The sequence below is a fragment of the Caenorhabditis remanei genome, chromosome III (assembly GCF_010183535.1).
Source record: "Caenorhabditis remanei strain PX506 chromosome III, whole genome shotgun sequence".
Taxonomy (NCBI): domain Eukaryota; kingdom Metazoa; phylum Nematoda; class Chromadorea; order Rhabditida; family Rhabditidae; genus Caenorhabditis; species Caenorhabditis remanei.
Genome location: NC_071330.1, coordinates 8,878,267 through 8,904,142, shown reverse-complemented (window position 1 = coordinate 8,904,142; position 25,876 = coordinate 8,878,267). Strand labels below are relative to the sequence as shown.

Below are 25,876 nucleotides of genomic sequence, written 5' to 3'. Positions count from 1 at the left end.
ACTTAGATTTTTTCTGAAAAGTGTTATCAAGATTATCATATCAGTTCGAAAAATTTATGAAAGATGAATGCTCTCCTTGTGAAAAAATCCTGTTTGTTCCCTCTTTTTGAATGTTATTCTCAGGTACTACATCTGGATCATCATACAATTCAAACTCAGTTCAACGCGACTCAACTGGTAGCTCTTCAAGCAATCAACCAGGATATCTTCCCGATTATCAAGGCGATCGATACACTGACCCACAACGAATTGCCGAAACTCAAGCATTGAACAAGGCATTCTTCGATTCGATTGGAGGTGCTCCATCACCTCCACCAGAGACTCCAGCTCAACAAGGAATGAATGGATCATCTGGATCAACAACATCTCCAACCGGTCAGTATAATCAACAGCAATACAACAATCAACAATACAATCCACAACAACAACAACAACAGCAATACGGTAGTACCACTTCTTACTCATCAAATGGTCAAGCTATGTATCAAACTGGCTCAACCAATTATCCAACTCTCTATCAACCATCCGCTTCTTCCCCACAATACAGTAACGGTTGCACTACTTGTCGATTCAGACGCCATTTTGATTTCGGCCAAATCAAATTTTAAAACGATGACAAGCAAAAAAAAAATGAACAAATCACTGCTGTTTTACACCCCTTGCCCGAAATTTTCACCTGATAAGAACTTCATCCCTCGATTGATTTTTGAACATTTTCATATAATATTCACTGTATAAAACCCTTGTTTCTATATTCCCAATGTGTTCTCTATTTCATCCTCTGCTTGATTAATAAATGAATGAATGAAAATGAAATTGCATGAAACAGAACGCTCGAAAATACTATATTTCTGAAAAAGAAAAACGAAAAATAGTGCAACCAATGGGCCTGCGACAACTCGAAAGTAAATGAAAAAAAGTGCGATTCGGATTTTGATTTTGAAGATTGACAAACATTTTACTGTCGTAGAATTACCTTATTGTATATAGTTTCCTGGGATAAGCAATTTTCAACCAGACAAATGAAATTCCCAGTCAGGTGTTCGCTTTTGCAGTTCTTATATGACAAAAACGCTTTCAAAGGTCCTTTTTTGTAGTTTACTACTATTTAAAAAATTCACTTAAGTTAGAGTCGTTTTGAAACGTGTTTACGGTGCCGACTTTCAAAATTCGAATGCTGCAAATTACGTCCGAGAAAAGACAATAAAGTGTGAATTACTCCATAAGTTTGTGATGTCTGGAGATCAGCCTGTTGAAAACCTTGATATTCGTATTCTAGTAAAACCAGAAACTCGGAGGAAATTCATTTTCCACAAGATACTCGAAAAACTACTCAAAGTTTCATTCCAGGTTCCACTTCGACCACATATTCTCCAACCTCAACTTATGGATATTCGAACCAATACTACAATCCATCATCCACGTCGACTTCAACCGTATACAGAAACCCATCAACTTCATATGGAAACACTCAACAACAACAAGGAAACCAGAACTTTGTTGCATATGACACAACCAATCAGAACTCTCCGTATTATTATCAAAGAGTTCCATCAACTGCTCAATATAATTCCGTTCTGGGAGTAAATGCTGGATTCCCTCAAAACTCGAATCAAGTATTGAGAGATCAATCAAATCAAGGAATGTACAACACTCAAACAACTCAAGGATATGGTAACCAAGAATATCAGAACCAGATGATGTACAACAATCCACAAAATACCCAAACGAGTACTTTCATGTATGCGAGCAGCACTCAACAACAGCCCCAACAGTACAACAACAATCAACAACAACAGTACGGTAACAACCAACAACAACAATACAACACTAATCAACAAATGGGATCAACTGGATACAATAATCAACTCATGTACAATCCAAGTTCTCAACAACAGTACGGAAGCAGTACTCCATCACCTCAATATTCAGCTGACTCAATCTCTTGTTGTTCCCAAGTCAGCTCAACCTGTTGTTATCAAACTCAACAAGGAGGATATAGTGCTCAGCAACCATCAAATAATGCTCAATATTCTCCATCTGTTTATCAGTATGGACGAAAATAATTATTTCTTTCCTTTTGTACACTTCAGTTTTGTCTCTTTTTTTTTTCAATTTTCAGTTTTCTCCACTTGCCAAGATTTAAACTCAGATTGCTTAGCTCAATTCAATAAAAACTTACTTCTCTTTCGAATGGGACACTGAACGTTTGGAAAACAAATCAATCGTTATGAATCGTCATGGAAAACAATCGTCAAAACAATCGTTATGGAAAACAAATCAGCAAACAAGATTCAGAAATCTCGTCGGAATTTACTAAGTTTTCTGTGTTCCAAAGTAGTTTAAAGTTAGGAAAATGTGACGTCAGAGAGTTGGCAGAGGAGTTGGAATCCGAAATGCCAGTTCTAAAGTTCTGATTTGTCAGAATTCTATCAATAGAAATCGAGTTTCCAATCTGCTCAAAACATGTCAAAAACTGATATCTGAAAAGATTTCCCCTGTATCTTCAAAAATGGAAAAGTTGATTTTTTGATCATTATCGACTGATTAGACAAAAGGGGCGGAGCCCAAAACGTACAGCGAAATTCTTCAATTCATCTACCCACGAAGAAAAACTGTACCATTTAATGCATTTTTTTGCAAATTAATTCTATTCACGAATGCAAATAAATGCATTAATCTGCTGTTTTGTACAGTAAGAAATTGCATTGAAAAACTTGTCGGTGCAAAATATCGCAAGCTGAAAATTCAATGCGCCTTTAATTTTTGTGTGGCCGCCCGTAAATCCACGTCGCCTGTAAATCCACACAAAAAACGCCCACACAAAAATTAAAGACGCATTGAATTTTCAGCTTGCGATATTTTGCACCGACAAGTTTTTCAGTGCAATTTCTTACTGTACAAAACAGCAGATTATTTGCATTCGTAAATAGAATTAATTTGCAAAAAAATGCATTAAATTGTACAATTTTTCTTCGTGGGTAGATGCACAAAGAGACACATACATTCCCGTCTCACAAAAAATCGGCTGAATTTGATCGAAAAATAGCGTTGTAATGCCCTCTCATCTGATGTCTCATTGTTCCCTCACTATTCTAATTTCCGTCTCTTCTCTTCATTTACGAAACCAAAGGATTTCGCAATCCGAGTAGCCACCAACTGAGATTGAAACCAGAACAAGAGAGAAGGGTTCCTGGAGGGTGCAAACCTTAGATGCAAAACTGTCAATCAACCAACCAGTGATGCCGCAACCAGTGATGCAACGAGTGTTCTCCATCTCGTTGTAACAAGATTGTTTTATCGGAACGTTAAACGCAGACAGAGTATGCTAGGTTAGCAAGCTCCGCCCACCCACCGCGGACCGGTATAAAAGGGAGCGGAAACTCGAGAATCCCCATTTTTTCATAATTTCTTGACTCCGGTTGGTGACCTACTTTTCTCCTCTCTTTTGTCATAAGCCCCCTCCCCCTTCTCACTTTTCTTTAGGAGGTACGGGTAGGAGGGAGACATTAGGAGTACATCTTTTGGAGGCGTGGAGATTTGATCGACAATTGCGCCAATCGCTGTCCTCTCGTTGTCTGCGTCTCCTCCGACATCCTTCTCTCTCTTACTTTGTACAGTGAAATTGAGTTTTTTTCTCATTTTCGGGAGATAGAGAAGCGAAATCAGAAAATTACTTTCTGACAATTATTAAGAAACTTAATAATAATCTTTATATTAAATTAGTAAATAATTCATACATTATCAGTAAAGTTATTCACTATTTAAGTGAACGAAAAAAATCATTAAAAATTTCACCACAACTGACAAAGTTGTGGTGAAAATTAAAACCGACTCATATTAGAATTGCAAAACCGTTTCTAAGGCCGGCTTCCTGAACATCTGACATGTTGAAATTGTGGAAATCATTGAGTGGGGAAATTTGACAGCTAAAAAATTTGGAATTTGATAGCGGTAATCTAAAAATCTGAAAAGTTAACCCAATGGAAAATTAATGTTTTCAGATTGTACCTAATTTTTTAAAATCAGTTTTTATGTCACTATTTGTAGTAGATATTTAATTTTTTATGAATGAATATTAATTTTGTCTTTCAATTTTTAACTCAGAAGTTTTCCAAAAATTCTTCATTCAAAGTATCTGTTATTTTATGTTTATTTACATGAATTCAATTATTTTATAGCTATATCAAAATGACTAAAAATCGGGATATGGTAAGAAATTGGAATTAAATAAAAACCAAAGTTTGAATAATTTTTTGTAGGTTTGCTGCGGTTCTGAGAATGATGATAGTCAACATTCATCATCATTCCTCCAACAAATCTCAAAAGACGATCCAAGTCTAATATCAACTTCAACTGTACCTTCAAAAGTGCATCAATCATCAAAAACTCAAAAAACAACAGGGTTGATCCAGCGTTCTCATTCAGAACCGAATCAAGGTAGCCTTTGAGAAAATGTTTTATAATTTTCAACAATATAGTGCATATCTACAGCTTCTTCACCATCTCACTCAGCTTCCCTTGATTTTCATTCTCAGCCAACTATTCAATGTGATAGGAAAAGATCAAAGAATAATGGCTTATCTCCATCTAAACTTCCGATTCCTTCTGCTTCGAAGATCAAGAAATTTCGTTTGACAAAACGGCCAACTGGAACACCAAAACAGAGAACTCAACGCAAAAGGAAATCGATGAAACTTGGTGATTATCATGGAAATAGCGATGGAATAATGTACTCCAAAGTGTTGAAGTTGGCTCCCGAGTTGCGGAGAGATTATGAACTGGAACGAGACGTTGGTAGTTATTATTATTATTATTATTTATTCACGCATGCTCGATACGTGAAGGTTAATCAATTGAAAATAGAATACAAAAAAAATAAAAAATACAATAAAAAGAGGAGGGGAAGTCAGAAGTCAAGTTCAGAAATGTCAGAATCCGTGTTTCTTCTAGGGCTTTTGATTTACTATTTTATTCAGCACTCTGTTTGTAAAAAATAATCTGCCTATTTTAGTTTTTGATTTCTTCCATCGGTAGGAGTGGCCACGCCTGGTTTTTGTGGGAGAGTAACTAAAGTAATTGTTGTGGTCGATTGCAATTTTACCCAGTAGAAGTTTTTGGAAAAATTTAACGTCAAAGTGTTCCCGCCGATCTTTAAGAGTTTGAAGGTTGTAGTCAATAAGGCGGTCAGCAGCACTTCGGTACTCTGGGTCCGTATTAAGAATTCTTTTACGTGCCACTCTAAACATTACTCTTCTAGTGAAATTATTTTGCACCGCTTCTATGGATTTCACTGTTTTCATATCAGTTGGGTTGGAAACAACCGTCCCGTATTCTAAGAATGGTCTTGCAAAAGTTTTATAAAGCAGTAAGAGTAATCTGACGTTGGAGCTGCAGAATGACGTTGGAGCTGCAGAAGTTCAGGAAGAAATGTTGGAGAGAAGGCTGCGAAGAAGAGAGCAGATGATCTGGAGAAGAAGTACTTTCCGTCCACTTAGTTCTATTTTGTTTTCAATCTAAGTTATTCTTTTGTTTATTTATGTAGTTTATTTATGTATATATGCATCTATTTTATGTTACCATCGTGTCACTCATGTCATTACTTTCTAATGTTTGGGAAGTTTCACTCTTACTGAATGTGATAATCTTTCAATAGTTTGGAAAATATTGAATTGATCTTTTGACGAAGATCAGGGCAGAGCACTTCTAATTTTTGAAAATTTCTAGCTCACTACTAACCAGATGAAATAACTATCACTACAATAGTTTTAGACCTGCATGACGGATGTATTATAATTAGATTATTGCTTATTGTGGGGTTTTTAATGCAGTTACTTTGTTTTCATGCTTTTTTCCCTTATTAATAAATTCATTTACTTCATCCAGGTCTCAATTGTTTGTAAAAAATTCAAAAAAACCAGAGATCAGTGAAGTTGACATATGTTTTCAAAGGAATTTCCATGTTTTGGGAAGTTAAACTGAGAATCGAAGCAACCCGTGAAAGAGTTGTTCCTTTTTTACAGGAATAAGGCTGTCTTTGAAATATCTACTTCTACTTTTTGGGTCTGAAGAACAAAACCTCCAGAACTTCATTACAATTTTCTTTTGGATTTTATGATAGAGAAAAACTCCGCCCTTCTTATATTTTAATGTTCTTTGCAAAGACCCTCTGCCTCTTTTTATTATACCCACTGGGAGGCTTTAGGTACCTAAAGATTGGTTTTTCACAGGAAATCCAACCGAATCATAATCAGAAAATACGTCCTAACTTCCAACTAACATTCGTTTTTTTTCCATCCACAACAATTCTATTGTCGAATCTCTTCAAAATGTCACGCAATTTTGGAAAAGTATCTAATTTCTTTCGAATCGTTTTGCCGTGGGAACCATCTCATATCTGCGGCATTCCTTGTCTCTTTTTTCGTTTTCAGTCCCAATGAAATCGCCGTCGTCTCTTTTTCTTCTTTCTTTTCTCTTTACTTCTGAAGTTTTTTTTTAGAATCCCTGGAGACATTCTACCAGAAAATGGTCTTCATACTTGTTTTTTGAGTAAAATAAACTAAGAAAACAGAGAATCTCAGAATCTTCTTGTTTTTTTTCATTTATCGATTCTTTAGAAATCAGATTGATTATTTCTGAAATTATCAAGTTGTGACGGGAAGCTCATTCTCTTTTTTATTTGATTCACTCCGCGTTTTCTTCTTCTTTCTGCATCGTAGTAGTCCACAGATTTAAGAAATTTAGGCGGCACCAAAATTAAATGACGACAAATTTGTCGAGGGAAAAGGCATCGAAAAAGGAGTTTGTTGAGACAAGAAGACGACGATGAATCACAAAAATTCGTATCAGTATCTCGACACAGAGTCGTAAGTTTTTTATTTCTTTTTTGTGGGATTTACTTATAAAATGGGTCGGTTTATCGAGCTCAAGTTGATTTGGTTCACTCTCGGTACGTTCCAGAAAATCATATTCACTGAATCCTCTAAAAGTGAAAATCATATGAAACATGAATTATTCATTCCTGGTTCAAAAGAGTGATCAATAATATTACTAATCTTGGTTTGAACATCTCATAAACACATAGTTATCAACAGTACAGGTATGAAATATTTTTGTTTCAAAAGTTCAAAAACTCGAAAATTATTACTATCTTCAATAAAAAGTATTTTGTTAAAAAACACCAGCGATTTTCCTTCGAAATGGTGACATGCCTAGTTCGGTAATCTACCATGTATCACCTATCAGAACTCAGTTTTGAGACTTACACACTCCAACATTCTCAAACATCTCCGTTTTACTCCAACATTCTCAAACATCTCCGTTGTCTGATAGTAAGCTGCAGACAAAAAGTGATCCCTGCACTTTGTCCAAAAATGACACGTCCGCAAGAAAAAAAAGAGAAAAGTTTGAGTTCCCATCCTATGAAAAATGTGCTCTTTGCGCTGAAATATGATTCAAGTGAGTGCATAACTGGTCTCGAGGGATATCAATCTCTTCATATTTTTGCTAGTTCTCCGTAGTTTTCTCCAAAAATGTTCAAACAGGCGGTTCCAAATGTACCCAAACTCAGGATGATTCAGAAGTCAATGGTGTAAAAAAGAAAAAGAAAAACGACTTATGACATCTTCTCTTTCATCTTCTCAGTCTTGAATAAGATTACCGGGTGATGCCTACGAAACGACGTGCCACGGACAAGAGCTATTCTATTTTCAACGTTTTTCAACAACGTCTTCAAGAGAAACGAGAATCAAAAAAGAGAAAACCTCCGGAAAATTGGGCGGAGTCTATTCGTGTTCGATATCAAAAGTCTCCTCGTTTTTGACAAGAGAGAATCGGGCTCATCTCGTCAAATTCGGGCGACATCTTCTTCTTTTCCTTCTTCTGTTTTTCTTCTCTTTCTATCATTCTTCTTATTCAACCGCCGTGGTTCCTCCATCTTTTTCCCACTTTTTTCTTCTCCATCATCATCTTCACACTCACTGATTTCTGGAGATTCCCTCCCTCAACCCTTAGGGCATTTTACTAGAATCTTCCTATGTCTTTTCATCTTTTTTCCCGTTTCCTCGTCTACTAAATTTGCTTTTGTTTCCATGGAGCTGTCTCTGCAAAACTCTGTAAACTTGTGAAATGTGTCGTTCATTTTTGAAGAATATTCGGAAGCAAAATCCAGAGTCTCTGTTTTTAAAATAAAGCTTATGACTTTCCCTCAATCTTACAAATAACTTATGTCACCATTAGACAGAGAACTAGTTTTCATGAACGAGATTTCAAAGATCTGTGAAATTGAAACTTTTTGAGTGTTGCTCCCATCCATCTTTTGTTCAAAGAAATGTTTATTTAACTGACCAAACTTCTATTATCACTCCTCCAGACAAACAATTGTTCCAAAATTCCCGCCGGTCACCGATGAGATCACAGCTCAAAGACCCGACACGTGTCCCATGTTTTTGAACTTTCAGGAATATGACAGGTCCTTTGGGAGGTCTTTTCCCGCTTTTCACTTTTTTCTTGAGATTTATAAGCGTTCTGGCGTTTTCGCATTCTGAATCTCAGTATTGCTTTTGAATATTCTCTACATTTATATTGGAAATTTCATAGGTGAGTGGCTCATAAAAGTTGATTTTGCACTTCGGTTCGCTGACGGTTTAAAAAAAAAGATTTAGAAATTGGCAAAATGAAAAGTTCTCAGTTTGAACTCCGAGAACAATCAGAATTCGGTTAAGAATTCTACTCACAAACTGATGGTTTTTATAGAAACTATACAAAATCCATGATTTTCCCAAGTTCACACTCCACATATAAAACAAGAAGGTTATTTTAACTATAGCTATAGAGAGTTCTGTTAAGAAACTTAGAAGCGACCAGAAAGTTTACGATCCTTGACTTCAAAATCCCGTATTTCATTGAAACCACAAACTTTTCCCTTTCACTCTGTATGCTCACTTTGTCAAAAACTGACAAAATAATGAAGATTCTGGTTCGAAAGTTGTCAAAATGTCATTTGAAAGTTTCATCCCCCGTAGTCAACACAAAACACATCTGTTTTTGTTTTTCCATTCAATTTTCTCATTTCTTTTTCTTCTCAATCATCATCATCTGTTGAAGAGAATTTGTCTACTGAAGGGGCATCTACACGTTTTATTCCTTCTCTCTGTATATCTCTTTTTCAATTTTTGTGATTTTGCAAGAGTGGAACTGTTCAGCTCATATTCTTCAATTACATCAAAAGCTGTAGTCCATCAAATCAAGATAAAGAAGACGTCGACGACGAAGAGGAAGAAATGATTGGAATGGAGGATGGCGTCCGGTGCGCGTACTTCTTGCTCTCTTTCTTAAAAACGGACTAGACCTCCCCACTTGAGTTAATAAGTTTTTCGAGTACTGACTTCTTCTGAATTCAGCAGAATATATATATTTGCGGGGGCTCTGAACTACGTCAGATGTGTAATAGACAAATGGGATAACAGGATATAACAGCAGCACAAAAACTTTATTTCTATCCAATTGGCCATCAAATGTTTAGCGGTGACTTCAGTCTTGCTTTCTTTTTTTGTTTACAAACCAACCCAAACGATTCGGTTTTATTGAGAGAAGAAGCATTTTGTTCTCCATCAAACTAGAAAAATTCAAAAGAAACTTTTTCAAGTGGACCAAGAAAAAAAAGAGTGAAGGAAATGGAATAAATCAGTTTAAATTTGAAGGATGTTGTCGGCACAAGGACGTCGATTCTCTCGTTGTGCTCCATCACCACGACCAAGAAACAGAAATCTTCAGAATATGCCACCACCTGCGGCAGTTCATATCAGAACAAATGATATGATTAGTCCCGAGGAAAGAAGGTAAGCATTCTACAACCGGAGAAAGAATACATCTGTAATTTCCAAATTATTCAGGTTTCTGGAGGCAGCTGAACTAGGAAATAAACCAACATTACAAGAGTTTTTGGACTATGTAAGATTCTAAATGTTGACTTCCAGATATTTCAATTAATTTGTTATTTCAGCACGATGGAGAACGTCGATTGAATGTGAACTGCCTTGATTCAATGGGTCGAACAGCACTGGAAATAGCAGTTGATAATGAGAATATGGAAGTTGTTGAATTACTTCTTCAACAGCCAGATATTCGAATTGGAAATGCATTGTTGTGTGCAATACGAGAAGGTATTCAAACTGTTAGGGTGATGGTTTCCAAATCTTAATATTCAGGTGTGTATCGACTTGTTGAAGTGCTCGTTAATCATCCCAATATCACAAAAGAAATGCTTGGAGAGGGTTGGACTCAGGCTCTAGATCCATCTGAAGCTGCGAGTGCAGAGTATTCAAGTGATATTTCACCGGTTATACTGGCTGCACAGCTGAATCAATTTGAAATTTTACAAATGTTGATTCGAAAAGATGCGAAGATTGATCCGCCACACAAGTTAGTTTCTAGAAGTTCCACACTTTTTTGATTCTTCGGTTGGCAATCGTTTCTATTTTCAGCCACATGTGTATTTGCGAGACGTGTGATCGTGAACGTCTTTATGATTCACTTCAGTACTCTCTGAAACGGATAAACACATATCGTGCACTTGCAAGTCCTGCGTATATGTCCTTAACAAGTTCTGATCCAATCAATGAAGCATTCAAACTTTCATGGGATCTACAAAAATTGGCGTTCGAAGAACACGAGTTCAAAGAAACTTACCTGCAATTATCGGAACAATGCAAACAATATTCATGTGATCTTTTGAGTCAATGTCGAAGTTCAGAAGAAGTTATTGCAATTCTAAATAAAGATGGAAACAATAAAGAAGAAAATATTGATGTTTGGGAGAGTAAACTATCATTGTCAAGACTGAAACTGGCAATCAAATATGAACAAAAAGCGGTAAGATGATTAGTGCAGATGTTCAGCTGATCTGATTAATATTTAAGCGACAGAGGTGAACGATTATTCATGGAAATAGTTCGAACTTGACGAAATAGATTTTAACAACTAACAGCTGACTCACATAATTGTTTCAGTTTGTCTCGCATCCTCATTGCCAACAACTTCTAACCTCAATCTGGTATGAAGGCATCCCGTATCGCCAACAAAGTGGAACATGGGCTAGCTTCTTTCTCTACGCTTTTCTACTCATCTTTTGGCCTATTTTCTGTCTTTTGTATATTCTGGTAAACATCTTTTTTCGTTTTCTCTTTTCTAATAATTGTACATTCCAGATGCCAAGAAGTCGATTGGGTAAACTGGTTCGATCTCCATTCATGAAGTTCTTCTACTATTCCATCTCTTTCGCAACATTTCTAGGATTACTAACATGGGCAACATTTGAAGATTATCGATATGAAAAAGGAGAAAGAGTGAGTTGAAGTCAAATATCTTCTGATGATGATCTTCATGTTTTGAGGGCGGAGTAACGCGAGCTTCGGATCGTGGACCGCCTGCAACATGGGTGGAATCACTTGTTTTCACATGGGTCATCGGAATGTTGTGGTCAGAAATCAAACAATTATGGGAAGAAGGATTCAAGAGATACATGAGACAATGGTGGAATTGGCTTGATTTTCTTATGATTTGTCTCTATTTATGTACTATTTCAATCAGGTACCAATTCACACAGTCGTTTCTAATTCTGAAAATTGAAAACTTCAGACTAAGCGCGTATTACATATTCACATATCGTGAGGATCCATATCGATACACAGTTCGTACACATTGGTCATCGGAAGAACCAATGTTAGTCGCTGAAGCACTGTTTGCTGTTGGAAATGTTTTTTCCTTTGCTCGAATCATTTATCTCTTCCAAACAAATCCTTATTTGGGACCTCTTCAGGTGAGGAACCAACATATTTTCAAAAATTTCATAGAGCAAATTTCAGATTTCTCTTGGCTGTATGCTGGTTGATGTTGCCAAATTCTGTTTCATATTTGTCCTGATCATCAGTTCTTTCTCGATTGGACTTGCTCAACTCTATTGGTATTATGACCCGAATACAGATGTATGTTTACCTGGTGCCACGTGTAAACAGAGTTCAAATGTATTCTCCTCGATTGCTGATTCATATTTAACACTTCTCTGGTCTCTATTCTCTATTACAAAGCCAGAAGACACGGATGTAATCGAAAATCATAAGATAACACAATGGGTTGGACAAGGAATGTTTATCATGTATCATTGTACATCTATAATTGTACTGCTGAATATGCTGATTGCCATGATGTCGCATTCTTTTCAAATCATCAACGATCATGCCGATTTGGAATGGAAGTTTCATCGAACAAAACTGTGGATGGCTCATTTCGATGAAGGATCGAGTCTTCCACCTCCATTTAATATTATTATAACTCCAAAATCACTCGTCAACTTTGCGAACTTTTTGTTGAATTCCGTGAGATGGTTACTTGGAAAATATACTTATCAGAAGAACAGGAATAGAGCTACTATTCGGGTAAAAAATTAAACTTATCTGAAGTAAACAACTCATTTTAATTTCAGCGTCCCGGATACTCTCGGAAACGAAATGAAATGGAAAAATCAGGAGGGCAAGATGATGAAACAGCAAAAGTTCCTCTGACTTATGCAGATATAATTCAGCGTCTCGTGGCAAGATTCATTCATCAAACAAAGAAAGAAATGAAAATGGATGGAGTCAATGAGGATGATTTACATGAAATAAAGCAGGATATCAGCAGTTTAAGGTGGGTAAAATACTCGAAAGCTCCCAATTGGATTTAGAGCTGTGGCTGACTCAAAACCACCAAATTTTCCCAAGATTGTCATAAATCTTATGATAAGAAACATATGTGAAACGTCAGCTGCTCAAAAAGAATCTTAAAATTTAAATTTCAGATATGAGCTTCGAGATGACCGTCGGCGAGAAATCGTTCGTAGTTCATCTCATATTGACGCAGTGAAAAGAGACATAATGCGGACAATGAGCACGAATTCAAGAGCTCGAGTATACGGTGGAAGTATGAGATTACCAAAGACACGTCCGTCAGTTGCAGAAGAATCAGAAGAAGATGAGAAGAGTGATGAGACGAGTTCAACCGATGAAGAGGCAGATGAAACGAGGTTTTTCCTAAAGTACTTTCTTCTACTTCTACTCTTTTTCCTCAGTTTTGCTTCTAGTTTAGTGTCTTTATCTGCATTATTCTTGAGGTGTATTCTTCGAGATTCATAAATTTCAGATCTCGGAAATCATCAGTTCTTTACACACCTCCAGTCAATTCAACGCTTCCCGGTATCATCAGTGAAGAGGCTCCTGTTCGAAAAAATCAAAAAAGAAGAGCAAGTGAAGCTGATTCGAAACTGCCAGACAGACCTTTGTCGGAAACATTTCAATCGAATTTTACTGTAAACTTTCGGAAACCCACAACTAAATTTTACTCATTTTTTCCAGCCTAAACTACTTCCCGTGTTCGCTCAGCCTCCACACAGTGCACTTCGTAAAACGGATACTTCCATGAGTTTTCCGATTAATGGAACAATTTTGGAGACGTCGGTTGTCAAACCACCTAGAGGTGTTTTAAGGTATTACTTGACCTATTATCAATTGAATCTGAAAACATTTTCAACTTTCAGAGCATCTCAAGAGAACTTAACTACAGTTGAGCTGATGGAAACGTTGAGAAAAGAAATGAATGAGAAATTCGATCGATTGATAAATGGAATGGTTGAAGTGAAAAGTCCTGCATCTCATAGTCATGTTGAATTTAACGTTGAAAAATGATATACTATTCTCTTTCAAAAGAGTGTTATCCATTCCCTTGAATCTTTGGTCGTGAGTTGTTAAAATCTGAATCGAATAGATTTTGTAACTCTAGAAAAGATTCTGTATGCATATGTCAGTCTCCACTCATTTTCACTCCTTTTCAACTATCGGGTATAAAAACTTCTGAAACTGTATTACTAACGTACGATAGGTTTTATTCAAATTTTTATGATTTCATTGTTTTTTAATTTCACTTTCGATCTTTTTATTCTCTAAACATTTGAGCTGGAAATGTATAAATTCAACAACAATTTTTCAATCCAATATAAAAACAAGGCAGAAAAAGATGTACATAATTCATGCAATACTTTCTTCTAGAATCGTCGCGTTTTTTGAAGCAGTTATTTTGAGTCTCCTGTTTCTTGATGGCACTTTTTTGATCAAGGACTCCATTTGAACACTTTCTGTTTTTCTCGGAGGACCAGTCGATGTTTTATGGCATGATATCTGAAAATTAAGTAATTTGACAAGTTTGTCACAAGGAACTGGGAATTTTGTGTCAAAAATTCTCAAATTTGAGTTTGGGCGTAGATTAAAAATCACTCCAAACATAGCCAACATGCAATATAATTGGGAAGTGAACAACGATGAACGCGCTTGTGATATAAAAGAGTGCAATGAATTGGTAAAGCAGTCATATCATCATACCTCTATTTGATTCAATATTAATTTTGTCTGAAAGAAAAATAAAAAGTTAGTTGGTTATGTGTAAGCAGGTGGCTTTTATACGGTAGTTGATGATAGGAATCTCAGAATAGAACGAATAAATGAATCGAAACAAATTCTGACTTCCAAGTGAATCAACTACTGCATAAAAGAGTGCATCGTACATCATTAGCCGTATTAGTAGGACCATAGGATAAGCGGTGTCGAATACTGTTGAAAAACGTTCTCCGTAACACGTCGTCATTTAACTGAAATCAGAAAATAGTTGAAATTGAACCTTGGAATAAATAATGAAGAAGCACGCAATGTCTACCGTATCAACTGTTGCATCAATCACCATTCGACATATCCATCCGATTAAAGCAGCTGCTGTATTCCACATGTATGAGACAACTGCTTCAAGACACATTGGCTCGTTCTGAAAAATAAGTCGAACAGTGTTTAAAGTATTGATTTGAATGGTTTCGGAATATCACAACTGCTTCAGCGGCTGAAAATGACTGTAAGATTCATTAAAAGTCTCGATTAAAACTGGTAATGACATTTCTGGAACGGTTACAAGAGACTGCCTCATTACGAGGTTATCAGAGAATAAAGAATTCTTCATAATCTAATGATTTCAGGTAACGTACCGTTTGATGTTGTTCACAGAAGTCTCCAATAGAAAATGATCCGAGATAAGCAGTCCCCGTAAGAGCACAAGTACCAGCAAACAGAATGAGATGGATACCAAGACGGAGCATTGAACCCCAATGACGGTGATAAGAAGATACTTTTCTCCTAGAGAATAGCAAATGAATAATAAAAACATAGCTGACAACAGATATCAGATAGAAAAATATAGGTGGAAGTATAGTTACAATGAGACTTCGAGTTCCAGGATGAGATTTAATATGATTGCACAAATCAACGAGCCATTCACCGATATACTTAAATTTGATTGATTTGAGATATTATCAGTTTTGATTATCACTCACCTCGTCAGAATCGAAATCATCAAGAAACAAATGAATGACTGAGTTGCTATTATAATCCAATTCCCCTCGATGCACCAGCACGACACAAAGTAAAAAACAAAACAGTAGTGCCAACCAACCGATCAAAATATATTTCGCAACTTTCATTGATGTCAGATTGACCTGAATTATTCGAATAAGATATTCTTCTCAATGTGGTCTCACCTTATACTGCAAAGGAGCTCTGACAGCATAGTTGGTGAGTACAGCAATACCAGAATACGAAAGACTAACACACCAATAGTTGAGAACAAAAACAACTTGAAGAACATATCGAGAAACATCAGTTTCAACCGGAAGACAGATATGAGAATCACATCTATCCATTTTCTGTTTCATATAAAAATAAGTTCCGACGATTATTGTGAAAATGTCGGCACATGTGCGATTTATAGTCAGTGCATATCGTTTCAAAGGTAATTTTCCTTTTCGAATTCCTACTGTAACTACTATTAAGTAGATCACGTTTGCTGAAACAATTAGAGTTTTTAGAGCAGCTTTCTAGCCAACAAACGTACCAATTAACGCTCCAAGAGCACTGAATGGTAAGAAAAAATATAGAGTTGCAAACATATTTTCAACGGCTTTATAATTTTCTGATTCTTCTTCTGGAGTACACGTAAGAGAAGATGTGTTGGGTGGAGGTGGTATCATGATATAACTGCAAAAAAATAGATAAATGAGTAATATGATCTAGACAGAATGTCTGGGTATTCGTTTGGGGAAAAATAGAAGTTGATTGGAGAAAAAGAAGAAGAATGAAGAGCATTGATCAAGAAAAAGAATGGACGAACACTTTTTCTGCAAGCATTTGAATTCCAAAACGACCAAATTTATGAAGTCTTATCGTCGGATGAAAATGAAAATGTGGGCGAAATTCCAATTAGAACGCGAGTTTGGCAAGTTGGGTCATATCTTGAACGAGAAGAAAAAATGGTAAAAGAAGAGAGAAAGGGTATGCAACAAATATGAATAATTGATAATGACCTATTCATCAGGGAACGCGTTTTGAGAAGAGAAGTGACGATGGGTTGGAGGTCTCACACAGAAGAAGAGAATGGTGTTTCAGACTCTTTATCTTTTTGAAAGTTTTTTTTGGAATCAGAGGGTCAGAGATTGAGTGGGAAATGTATTGATAACATGATTCACAAAAAGGTTCGAAATAGCTAATCGACATTTTCACACTTTCGGATCATGTACACTTATATTTCGCTCAGAAAGCTTACTGAAACATTTTGTGTGACAATCATTTTCAATCGATAAATTAAACAACAAAAAGAGCGAGACTATTCAGAAAACAAGAGATTACAACAATCTAATACACAAACGTCACAATGATTCTGATCTCAATGAATTCCTCTTATCCAATTCACCAGAGATTATTACGAGTGTATATTCAAACAAGTAGGTTGATTCTGGTTTACTGAAACTCATAAAACTATTCGAAAATTATTTTGGTTGAACACAAAACATTTAATTGCAAAACTCCTTCCCAACTGTTACCTATTGTATTCACTGGAACTCTTCAATGATTCACAAAAACTTAAAATAGTTGCTAGAAAAACAATAATAACATGTTTTCGTTCATGTTTTCACCATTGATAATTACTTTTCGTCATCAACAGCTAATTGTAAAACGAACAAGAATTCAGATGATCAATTTAGATGAACCTTTTTCCGAATATATAGTCCATTTATATTTTAAAAGGGAAAATGAAGTTTATAAGAAAAAATTTGATTACTTTAGCAGAAAAAGCCTTGAGGCATATTTTTCTCTTCTTGGAACTTTTCTATAATTGTAGGTTAATAGAGAGAAAAAGGAGAAAACATTGATCTGATCGAAAGTTAATTACATGTTTTTGAGAAGAGAATAATAATAAGAATTCAAACTTCTCATATGTTGCTTTTCTTTCAATTTCAAGTCTAAATGAAAACTGGAACTCTCCTTTTTTCCTGAAGTTTGGTTCAAAAAATCAACGAAAGAGCGCTGCGAAGTGAATGGGCGTGTCCTCTTTTCCTGATTAAGAGAGATGTGAACAGAAGGAAGAAGAAGAAGAAAAAGAAGACGTCGCAGGTTCTAAAGTGACTTTGAGAGAAAAAATGTGTTCGTTAATCTTTTAGAGAGAAGAAAAACTGAAGCAAAAAACGGAAAAAGAAACAAATTTCTATGCTCTTGGTAATGAAAACGTTTGGGTGGCCTCTGTTAGAGACAATTACGATCAATTATAATTTAAAGAGAAGAGACATTTCAGAATGTTTATATTTTATCTAACAGCAGTTACTCCATTTTCAGTTTTTTAGTATCCTTCTACCTAAAACTGAATCAGCGACAATGAAGGAAAAGAAAAAAGAAAAACAGAAAGATTGTGGCTCAAAGTTTCCATTGAAAATCTCTGAAAACAATTAAAAAGTCACGTGTCTGTCTGATAGAATCCTTTGAGACTCAAAACTTAGTCATTCTGATTTTTAATTAGTTAATTGAGCAGAATCATTCTGATAAACAGATCAGAAAATCTGAGTAACGAACTGAGTTTAAATAAAAATTAGCTGAAAAAAGAAAGAAGTAGATCAGATGTCATGAAGGCACAAGACTCATAAAGTATCCATAATTGAGAAAAGAGTTGAAACTAAAAAAAAACTGAAAAGAGTAAAATTTCGAAAAGTACCAAACGATTCCTTCTTCTCCATTTTCCATTTCAATCCGGAAATGGGTGAAAAGTCGTTCTGTCTGGAGAAAAGGAAGCTGTAGAAACCTATTAATCAGGATCCGTTTGGATAAGAAAACGCAGAAAAAATAGAGAAAGGGACTTGAACTTTTTCATCAATTCTTCGTTTTCCTTGCTTTTTCTGTTTTTGGTTTTCTCTATTCTCATCTTTCTTTTTGTCCCCTTCTTCTACTTTTCACTCAGGAAAATCTCATTAGATGAGCTATTGTCGCGAACTTTTTCTGGCCGGTTAAGGGGCAAAAGATGACAAGAAAGCGTGTGGATGGGTGGGAAAGTGAAACAAAAATAACACTGAAAATAGTGGTGAATTTAGAGGACAAGCAAAAACAACCAAAAATGAATAGAAAGATGTTCGAAGAGGAAATTGATTACAAGAAAAAGACTGAAATTCTTGCACGCGAGAAGAAGAAAGAAAATATGAAAACGTGTTAGTTAAATAAGGAATTTCAGAGTTTTCGTGAAGCTGGATATAAAATTTGTTCGAGGAATGAATTTATAAACGGATGGTGCATGATTCAACTAGTTTTTGAATGTTAAATCTTGTTAAACGAATCAAAATCTTTTGAATAATCGATCAAGCATGTGAAGCAATACAGTTTATTAGAAATTTATTTACGTTCGTAGTGTTCTCACACATTTTGTTATAATCAAGATTCCGCCCTTCAAAAAAGTATTATTCCCACTTAGTAAAGTCAATTTTCATAAAATGAATCCGAAGACCAACAAGAAAATGATACAGTAATCCTTAACATTATTTCAGAACGAGAAAAGGTGTGGAACGAAAACAAATAGATTTTTATTTAAAAGCTTAGCTTCCAATTCAGATAAAATAATTTCCAATAAAGTTTCAGAACTATCGAAACGCGAAATACAATCAAACCAGATGCATCTAGAATTAAAAAAATATAATATAGCAATATAAAATAAATCAATATGAAAAATTATACTCTCTTGCACATCAAAAAAATATTGGTTAATCATGAAAAATTATCAAGAATTCTGTCTGGGAGGTTTGTTTTTTCCACCCTCTTTCGTGACAGGTGTTCTTCTTTTCCTCCGCCCTTTCTTAGATTTTTTTATTCTTATTCAGTTCTGATTACTGGGAGTGACCTGATTTCACTTTTTAAAATGTTTCCTTTGTCAAAAAATAAACAAATTTAATGTTTTCTTCGAGTTTTCCGATGTGAATTGAGAAAAATATAAGTTTTCAACGGATCTCTCCCACATTTTTATAGGAGAGACATGACGTCACCCTACTAAAATTTTCAGATTTTTGCACTACTAGATGAGTGAGACAACATTTTATTGAATGAACAAATATTTTAGAAAAGAACATTTCACTCAAAAATATTATATGTAATCGATGGTTTCCACATGAAAATAGGTTATTTTCGAAAGAAAATTGTAAATTCTTTTTTCCGAATCCCGGAAAACGTTTTTGAGGGTCTCTTGAAAGAGTCTGTCAGACATACTTCCCTCTATAATTTAATCAAATGTTCTGTAGATGTACTAGTTGGCTTTCAAAAAAAAACACAGACCCAAAATACCAGAAAAATTTGTATAAGAAAATAAAACGAAAAGTGATATAAAGGTGATGAAAGACGCACTTGAAGTAATGATAAATTTTTGATGTTTAATTAGTCTAGACGGTTTGAACAGAAGTGTAAGCAGTCTGAACGAATCCCAAGAGACATGTTTCCATAAATAATTGAATAAAAATCAAAAAGTAAAAAGTAAAAAGAACCTTTCGTTTTAAAATCCCAGGTGGCAATGTCCGTCTGGTTGAAAAGTTTAAAGTTTCGAGAAATTAAAACTCTTGAAAAAAGAATCCTCGATACATTTGAAAACTCTTCTTCTTCATCTGACAACCCTCGATTTACTCCATTTTTCTCTCTTCCAGACAAGTTTTGCGCATCGCACATGAGTGATTATTTCCGGAGAAGAGAAAGAAAGAAAGGAAGAAGAAGAACGGGAAGTTCATGATGATGTTTGAAGATCTACCCGATTATCTCGAAATTCGAAAATTCTCAGATTCATTCATAAATGATTCAGTTTTACAAAACTATGTATCTTGAGAGTATTCGAGTTTGTTCCTCAAAGAGAAACATCCTACTGTGATCTATAATAATAGAGTATCTTGATATTTTCCTACAAAATTACCAGATTATTCGAACAGTATCTTATTCTGATTTCTTGTCTCATCATTTGCACAAATTATTCTTACAAATAGTACATTTTTGATAATTATATTTTTATCCTATTTCTCCCGTATTATTCAGAACTAGCTTGAATCGGAGCTTGTTCGAACCTTGACTCATTCAAGGTAGAGCCAGTTTACATTTCCTAGTGTATAAAACTTTGAGTTCTGCTTCTAGTCTAGGTTATTCTACTGGACTTCATGATCCAGATGTATTGAGCGGATTCAGGCCAACCGTAGGGAAAATTCTGAATTTTTTGTGGGCGGTCTTCTCCGAGTATCCTCACTCTCCCTGTTTCCTGGTTTGTTTTGGACAAGAACCTGCGGAGTTTTATCTATACTTAAGGAACGCAGTATACCACCTCGATGAACAAAAATCAGTCAATTCTTTTGTGATTGTTCTCCTTATCAGCTGATATTTCCGATTCAGAAACAACGAAATGATGCTGATTCTGACGACATTTCATCAGAAAACCAAGTCATATCAAGCGTTTTATTCTACTGGGAACGTTCACTGTTTCCGAACCAGGCTTGGTCGGGAAAAACTTTTCGGGAAAATCGGGAACAAAAAAATTTCCCGAAATTTTTTTTTCGGGAAATCGGGTTCCCGGTTTTTTTCCCGACTTTTTTTTCGGGAAAATCGGGAATTTTTCGAGAAATTCGAGAATATTTGAAAACGAACATTTAATGACTCAAAAATGCTCATTTTTCCACATTTTTTATTTTCATCATCAATGCTAGCAATAAAAACTTATTCAATAACAAAAGTTCGTTTGTTGAGGTTGGAACCCCATCAATCTCCCGTTTTGCAGAAACATCTCTCAGCGCTCAATAACTTTCTATTATCAAAACAGTTTTTGGTGACGAGAACATACGTTCTGCTTCTGAATTCGTTGCTGGAGAGCTCAAATACTCATGATAAATACGGGAAAGAGACAGAAATGATGAAAATTTTAGCAACAAGCGATAAAAAAAATTGTTCCCGATTTTCCCGGAGTTTTTCGGGAAATTTTCCCGAAAAAAGTCGGGAAAATCGGGAAATCGAGTATCCCGATTTCCCGGCCTCGACCAAGCCTGTTCCGAACAAGAAGAAGAAGAAGCTACAATACAATTGATGAATTCCCATATTTCTGTTTCACTGATCCTCATTTCTTTTCATTTTTTTTCTATTTTGTTAAATCCGTAGATCACATTTGTGGTTTGTGATAGAGTTCAGAGTCACTTTGCGGGAGATCCTCTCTTTTCAATTGTCATCATTTCAATTTGACCTATAAAGAACACACAAAACATCGCTTTCAATGTGCAATGATAGTCCCGCCCCCATCCTGTTTTGTCTACTTTTCTTTTCTATATAACTTCGGACCACACAACATATTTATGTCTTCTTCTTCTTTCACTCTATCTCTCTCTTTCCTCTAGTTTCTTTCTCTTCTTTGAACGTGCCTTGAACTTGCATTCTCGTTTTTTCCTCCCCCACTTCAACTTTATTTTCATTTCCAGAAGCTCTTCCGAAATCTGTCAATTTTCTATTCTAATGCTGAGTTTCCAATCGAGGTAATTTTAGTATTACTGACAGTCCTTGAGGGCACTAACCTACAGTTTGGTAATCTTTGAACAAATCATAGAACATAGATAAATCCTTGAAAAAGGATGAGTCGCAGACAGTCAGAACATTTTGTTTGTCATCATTTTCTGTCTCCTCCTCTTTTCTTCTCCCAACTATTTATACAACACTTTTCTCCCCATTCACTTTATGGTCAGATCAATTTTAACTTTTTTAAAAACTCTATTACATATTTCTAATTATACTTAATTCTCCATGTGTTATTGTTTTTTCAAATGATTTAAATATTTTTTCCAGGCAAGCCGCTCAATTTGCTATCCAAAGAACAATGTCTGTTCTCGCCGGAGTCAATACCAAAGTTCTTAAAAATGGTATGTTCAGATGGGGAAAGACAAAAAAGTTGGAAGAAAAATTATTTTTTTTGCGAGGAATCTGAGATTTCCATTTTCTAGAAAAAATACTCGAGTTATTTCGATTTATGAAAGTGTATAAACCATACTTGCAAAATTCCGGGCTGGCCCGGCCCGGTCGGCCCGGATTTGAATTTTTGAATTTTTTTCACTAGAATTTTTTTTTCAATAATTTTTTTGTCTGAAAATTTTCCAAATTTTTCTCAAGAATATAAAAAATCAGTTTAAAGCGAGTTATGAGACCTCAAAATTCCAAAAATCGCTCCTCGTCGTCATTTTTTCAGTACATTTCAATAGAAATTCTCCTCGTCTGAACGTGAAATGCATTCATAAATGTTCATTTTTCGAATTTTTTCTTGAAAATTTTTGAAAATATTGCTTTCACGTGTAGGACGAGGAGAATTTCTATTGAAATGCACTGAAAAAGTGCACGACTAGCATCGATTTTTGACATTTGGAGGTATCATAACTCGCATTAGACGCATTTTCAGACATGAAACCAAAAGAAATGTATCTTTTTCCTGGCTTTCTGAATCGATTCATATCAAAAACCCTCAATTTAGAACTAGTTGTGTCCCCCTTTAAAATTTTTTGCCAAAAAATTTGAAAAATTTTCGAAAAAAAACATTGAATTTTTTTAGTACTGAAAATCCGGGCTGAACCGGGCCGGGCCGGGCCGGGCCGGAGAAATTCTGGTTTCGGCCCGGCCCGGCCCGTTGCAACTCTGGTATAAACTAGAATTATGTCACTGAAAACGAGTTGTTTTCGTTTCCAATTCTGAACATATAATTATTCTACGGCCGGCCGAGCAGAATTGTTATTCATTCGTCTTTCATTTCTCACATAACTGAAAATATGTATACTAGTTGGTTTTCGTGGAGAAATCATATTTCTAATCAACGTAAATGTGAGTTTTTACTTAGGAAATTCAAATCTATCAAATTCTCAAAGTGTAAATATGATTTTTGCAGGTGACGCAGCTCCATCTCCTCCAGCAGCCGGAACTTTCCGAATCTACAATATGCGTTTCTGTCCATGGGCTCAGCGAGCTCTGATCTATGCATCTGTGAAACATATTCCAAGTGAAGTCATCAATATCCATTTGAAAGAGAAACCAGATTGGTATTTCTCAAAACATTACAAGGGACAAGTGCCAGCTTTGGAGCATGACGAAGGAAAGAAACATGTGATTGAATCAGCTCATATTCCTGAATATCTGGATGATTTATTCCCAGAAACTCGTATTCTTCCAAGTGATCCATATGAGAAGGTCAAGCAAAAGTTGCTCTTGGAAAGACTTGGTGCAGTGGCTCCGGCCTTCTATGGAGCAGTTCAAGCTGCCAGTAATCCAGCTGTTCGAGAGGAGAAATACGCTGAGTTGGTGAAAGCTTTTGAGCAAGCAGAGAACCTGTTGACTTCAGATTTCTATTCTGGTGAGTGATTTTTGAAAAAAGGTTTCACTCTTTTAAATTAGTATCTTTCTAATTGGAAGCATCTTCTAGGAAACTCGAAGCCAGGATTCGTCGACTATCTCATTTTCCCGAACATTCAACGCTCCTTCTGGCTTTCCCACATTCTCAAAGATTTCCCGTTATCATCCACCTCATTCCCAGGGCCGAATTATCCAAAACTGACAAAGTGGTACAAGACATTGGAATCAATTCCAGAAGTTGCTGCTGCCAGTCAGCCCACTGAAGCAGGCGTCGGATTCTTCAAAGATTATATGACAGGAACACCTAATTATGATTATGGATTGTAATTTGTAAATTGTAAATTGTGAATTGTAAGATTTATTTTATTCAAAGACTGGAAGTAAATGAATTGGACTAAAGAATTGTTTATGTTTATATCCGAAAGACGTAAGACGAAGGCTTTTCGAAAGAGAGAGAAAGAGAAGAAAAATACGGACAAGATCTGATTGTTGTCTCGTCCAGTAGTCACTTTCGATTTCATTTCTCATATAAAAGACGACACGCGGGCGGACTTCTGTTTCTTGCAAACTATTCTTCCTCGTTTCTTGTTCCAACGAGAAACTTTCATTTTTGAAAACGATTATAAGACATCTCGCACATACCAGAGCTTTTCGAGCATAACATTCCAGCGAGAATCATAATGAGAAGCTTGCCTATTTCCGAGAGAACGCTTTCGTTTTTTTTTCATCTCAAAACATCTCGAATTTCTCACGATCCTTTCATTTCAATAGCCGTTCATTTTCCATATATAAATGAAAGAGAGTCGATATTGGTTCGAAAAAAACATAGAGCAAAGATAGGTTTTGATATCACATCCCAGTTTATTCAAAGAGTTTTCGAATACAAAAATAATAAGAAATAGGAAGTTTCCTCGTATTCTATTGATACCTGAAAAGATTATGGTATTTGGTGGGTGAAGCCAGGTTTCAAACGTTAAATAACTAGGATAACTCTACTAGAACATTTCCAAAAAAAGTTATTCTCATAGATCAAATTCTCTTTTTTAAATTTCTGGGATAAGATGTTTACCAAATAATTCACTTCTGAGATTCCTCATTTTGTAGGATCAATGGATTCTTCTTTGCCTTCTCTTTCCTATTTATTCATTCTCTCGTTCATTCTGATGATAGAATGGACCAAAAGCTCTTCTTCTTCTTTTCCTTCTTTCTCTCTTTTCTTACTTATTGGTCAAACTCTTCGTATACTCACAAAGAGTCTCTCTCTCTGTCTCTTCTCTCTCTCTCTCTCTTCTTGCTTCTTCACGTCACTTGTCGTTTCTGCGTCTCTCATAATTTCTATACTATTTCTGTCAAGTTCTATAGTCACCTGTCTTCGTCTCCACCTATTGCCACTCGACAATTACTGCGTAGAAGCTGTTTCAATTGTAATGAGACGAACGGTCGGAAAAGAAGAAACACATTGATCTATCACTTTGAGATTTCAATATCTGAACGAGATAGATATTTCTCTCTTTTTCCTCTTCTTCTTCTTCTTATCCATTTCCTCGTTTTTGTTCAATTTTCTGCATTCAGATGAATTTCTTGTTTCATTTGGCAAAATGTTTCAACCATTTTTCATCAATCGCCCAAAACGTTTCCCGAATAATTTCAAATATTTGCTCACGACGCTAGTTTCTCCTTCTCTGTTCCTCTCTTTTTTCGCCAATTTTGACGTTTTCTTGCTCAAATATTTTGACTATTTGACAGGAACCCAAAATTTATTATCTTCCAGAAAATCCTTAATCTATTCACTTCTACTTCACATCAGTCACAATTATCATTCTCATTCTTGGACTTTACGCCTGTCACATATTTATAAATATGAAGAAATTGACAAGAGAGGCTCAGGAACCTTTAATACGTAAGTTTTGGAAACATTTGTACTCGCTCTAGCTGATTTCTGAAAGTAAAAAAATGGGGCTGTTTTGACACCGATAGTATCTCACAAACTGGGGACAGAACGTCAGGTGCTCTGTGGATCTCTTTTTTCCCTCTGACCCTCTTGCTTCCGTTGATGAAATGAAAAAACATTGGTGCAGGAGAACCTTCTATTCGTGTCCAATGTG

General features: G+C 35.6%; 5 protein-coding genes across 5 annotated transcripts; 4 read left to right on the top strand and 1 right to left on the bottom strand.

Moving 5' to 3' along the window:
- Positions 1–110: 110 nt before the first annotated feature.
- On the top strand, positions 111–2,066 carry GCK72_010139 (uncharacterized protein; the record flags this gene model as incomplete). The annotated part of the gene is made up of 2 exons (XM_053727710.1): positions 111–552; positions 1,351–2,066. The coding sequence occupies 2 exons, from the start codon at positions 111–113 to the stop codon at positions 2,064–2,066; spliced, it is 1,158 nt and encodes a 385-aa protein (XP_053587287.1).
- A 2,125-nt stretch (positions 2,067–4,191) lies between these two features.
- On the top strand, positions 4,192–5,000 carry GCK72_010138 (uncharacterized protein; the record flags this gene model as incomplete). The annotated part of the gene is made up of 3 exons (XM_003105986.2): positions 4,192–4,212; positions 4,263–4,440; positions 4,495–5,000. The coding sequence occupies 3 exons, from the start codon at positions 4,192–4,194 to the stop codon at positions 4,998–5,000; spliced, it is 705 nt and encodes a 234-aa protein (XP_003106034.2).
- Positions 5,001–9,702: 4,702 nt separating this feature from the next.
- On the top strand, positions 9,703–13,718 carry GCK72_010137 (uncharacterized protein; the record flags this gene model as incomplete). The annotated part of the gene is made up of 15 exons (XM_053727709.1): positions 9,703–9,839; positions 9,894–9,951; positions 10,004–10,163; positions 10,209–10,422; positions 10,485–10,872; positions 11,010–11,159; positions 11,208–11,345; positions 11,393–11,589; positions 11,638–11,818; positions 11,865–12,434; positions 12,482–12,684; positions 12,836–13,060; positions 13,177–13,342; positions 13,389–13,519; positions 13,571–13,718. 15 exons carry the CDS (start codon positions 9,703–9,705, stop codon positions 13,716–13,718), a joined length of 3,066 nt encoding a protein of 1,021 aa, XP_053587286.1.
- Positions 13,719–14,560: 842 nt separating this feature from the next.
- GCK72_010136 (uncharacterized protein) lies at positions 14,561–16,096 on the bottom strand (the record flags this gene model as incomplete). Its single annotated transcript, XM_053727708.1, has 6 exons — positions 14,561–14,674; positions 14,740–14,844; positions 15,059–15,355; positions 15,404–15,565; positions 15,608–15,912; positions 15,961–16,096. 6 exons carry the CDS (start codon positions 16,094–16,096, stop codon positions 14,561–14,563), a joined length of 1,119 nt encoding a protein of 372 aa, XP_053587285.1.
- Positions 16,097–21,899: 5,803 nt separating this feature from the next.
- Positions 21,900–24,098, top strand: GCK72_010135 (uncharacterized protein; the record flags this gene model as incomplete). Its single annotated transcript, XM_003105955.2, has 4 exons — positions 21,900–21,919; positions 22,227–22,300; positions 23,311–23,772; positions 23,842–24,098. The coding sequence occupies 4 exons, from the start codon at positions 21,900–21,902 to the stop codon at positions 24,096–24,098; spliced, it is 813 nt and encodes a 270-aa protein (XP_003106003.2).
- Positions 24,099–25,876: the final 1,778 nt, after the last annotated feature.